The sequence below is a fragment of the Eriocheir sinensis genome, chromosome 49, assembly GCF_024679095.1.
Source record: "Eriocheir sinensis breed Jianghai 21 chromosome 49, ASM2467909v1, whole genome shotgun sequence".
Taxonomy (NCBI): Eukaryota; Metazoa; Arthropoda; class Malacostraca; order Decapoda; family Varunidae; genus Eriocheir; species Eriocheir sinensis.
This window is the reverse complement of record NC_066557.1, coordinates 7,246,343-7,248,730: the sequence shown is the minus strand read 5'-3', so window position 1 is coordinate 7,248,730 and position 2,388 is coordinate 7,246,343. Positions and strand designations below refer to the sequence as shown.

Sequence of the window (2,388 nt, the reverse complement as noted above, 5' to 3'; positions counted from 1 at the left end):
TCCCCCACAGCAAAGTCCTCCACAGCAGAGTCCCCCACAGCAAAGTCTCCTACAGCAAAGTCCTCCACTGCAAAGTCCCCCACAGCAAAGTCCTCCACAACAAAGTCCCCCACAGCAAAGTCCCCCACAGCAAAGTCCCCCACAGCAAAGTCCTTCACAGCAAAGTCCCCCACAGCAAAGATCCCCACAGCAAAGTCCTCCACAGCAAAGTCCCCCACAGCAAAGTCCCCCACAGCAAAGTCCCTCACAGCAAAGTCCCTCACAGCAAACTCCCCCACAACAAAGTCCCTCACAGCAAAGTCCCCCACAGCAAAGTCCCCCACAGCAAAGTCCCCCACAGCAAAGTCCCTCACAGCAAAGTCCCCCACAGCAAAGTCCACCACAGCAAAGTTCCCCACAGCAAAGTCCCCCATCGCAAACTCCCTCCACAGCAAAGTCCCCCACAGCAAAGTCTACCACAGCAAAGTCCAACACAGCAAAGTCCCCCACAGCAAAGTATCTCCACAGCAAAGTCCCCCACAGCAAAGTCCCCCACAGCAAAGTCCCCCACTGCAAAGTCCCCCACAGCAAAGTCTCCTTCAGCAAAGTCCTCCACTGCAAAGTCCCCCACAGCAAAGTCCTCCACACCAAAGTCCCCCACAGCAAAGTACCCCACAGCAAAGTCCCTCACAGCAAAGTCCCCCACAGCAAAGTCCCCCACAGGAAAGATCCCCACAGCAAAGTCCCCCACAGCAAAGTCCCCCACAGCAAAGTCCCCCACAGCAATGTCCCTCACAGCAATGTCCCCACAGCAAACTCCCCACAACAAAATCCCCACAGCATAGTCCCACACAGCAAAGTCCCACACAGCAAAGTCCACCACAGCAAAGTCCCCCACAGCAAAGTCCCCCACAGCAAAGTCCCCCACAGCAAAGTCCCCCACAGCAAAGTCCCCCATTGCAAAGTCCCCCACAGCAAAGTTCCCCACAGCAAAGTCCTTCACAGCAAAGTCCCTCACAGCAAAGTCCCCCACAACAAAGTCCCTCACAGCAAAGTCCCCCACAGCAAAGTCCCCCACAGCAATGTCCCTCACAGCAAAGTCCCCCACAGCAAAGTCCCCCACAGCAAAGTCCCCCACAGCAAAGTCCCCCACAGCAAAGTCCCTCACAGCAATGTCCCTCACAGCAAAGTCCCCCACAGCAAAGTCCCCCACAGCAAAGTCCCCCACAGCAAAGTACCCCACAGCAAAGTACCCCACAGCAACGTACCCCACAGCAAAGTCCCTCACAGCAAAGTCCCTCGATCACAGCAAAGTCCCCCACAGCAAAGTCCCCCACAGCAAAGTCCCCCACAGCAAAGTCCCTCACAGCAAAGTCCCCCACAGCAAAGTCCCCCACAGCAAAGTCCCTCACAGCAAAGTCCCACACAGCAAAGTCCCCACAGCAGTACCCCACAGCAAAGCACCCCACAGCAACGTCCCCACAGCAAAGTCCCCACAGCAAAGTCCCCCACAGCAAAGTACCCCACAGCAGTACCCCACAGCAGCACCCCACAGCAACGTACCCCACAGCAATGTCCCCCACAGCAAAGTCCCCCACAGCAAAGTACCCCACAGCAAAGTACCCCACAGCAACGTACCCCACAGCAAAGTCCCTCACAGCAAAGTCCCCCACAGCAAAGTACCCCACAGCAAAGTACCCCACAGCAAAGTACCCCACAGCAACGTACCCCACAGCAAAGTCCCTCACAGCAAAGTCCCCCACAGCAAAGTACCCCACAGCAAAGTACCCCACAGCAAAGTACCCCACAGCAAAGTACCCCACAGCAACGTACCCCACAGCAAAGTACCCCACAGCAAAGTACCCCACAGCAAAGTACCCCACAGCAACGTACCCCACAGCAAAGTACCCCACAGCAAAGTACCCCACAGCAACGTACCCCACAGCAAAGTACCCCACAGCAAAGTACCCCACAGCAACGTACCCCACAGCAACGTACCCCACAGCAAAGTCCCCCGCAGCTACGTACCCCACAGCAAAGTACCCCACAGCAACGTACCCCACAGCAAAGTACCCCACAGCAAAGTACCCCACAGCAAAGTACCCCACAGCAACGTACCCCACAGCAACGTACCCCACAGCAACGTACCCCACAGCAAAGTACCCCACAGCAACGTACCCCACAGCAAAGTACCCCACAGCAACGTACCCCACAGCAACGTACCCCACAGCAAAGTACCCCACAGCAACGTACCCCACAGCAAAGTACCCCACAGCAAAGTACCCCACAGCAACGTACCCCACAGCAAAGTACCCCACAGCAAAGTACCCCACAGCAACGTACCCCACAGCAAAGTACCCCACAGCAACGTACCCCACAGCAAAGTACCCCACAGCAAAGTACCCCACA

The 2,388-nt window shown here is 56.4% G+C and overlaps 1 protein-coding gene across 1 annotated transcript in view; it reads left to right on the top strand.

Moving 5' to 3' along the window:
* Positions 1–1,061: 1,061 nt before the first annotated feature.
* LOC126981630 (adhesive plaque matrix protein-like) overlaps positions 1,062–2,388 on the top strand; it is a 15,586-nt gene continuing 14,259 nt past the window's right edge. Inside the window, exons 1-2 of the mRNA XM_050833068.1 lie at positions 1,062–1,208; positions 1,255–2,388. The exon at positions 1,255–2,388 is cut by the window's right edge and continues 95 nt beyond it. Of these exons, the coding sequence (XP_050689025.1) occupies positions 1,062–1,208; positions 1,255–2,388 (1,281 nt within the window). The remainder of the gene's footprint in view (positions 1,209–1,254) is intronic.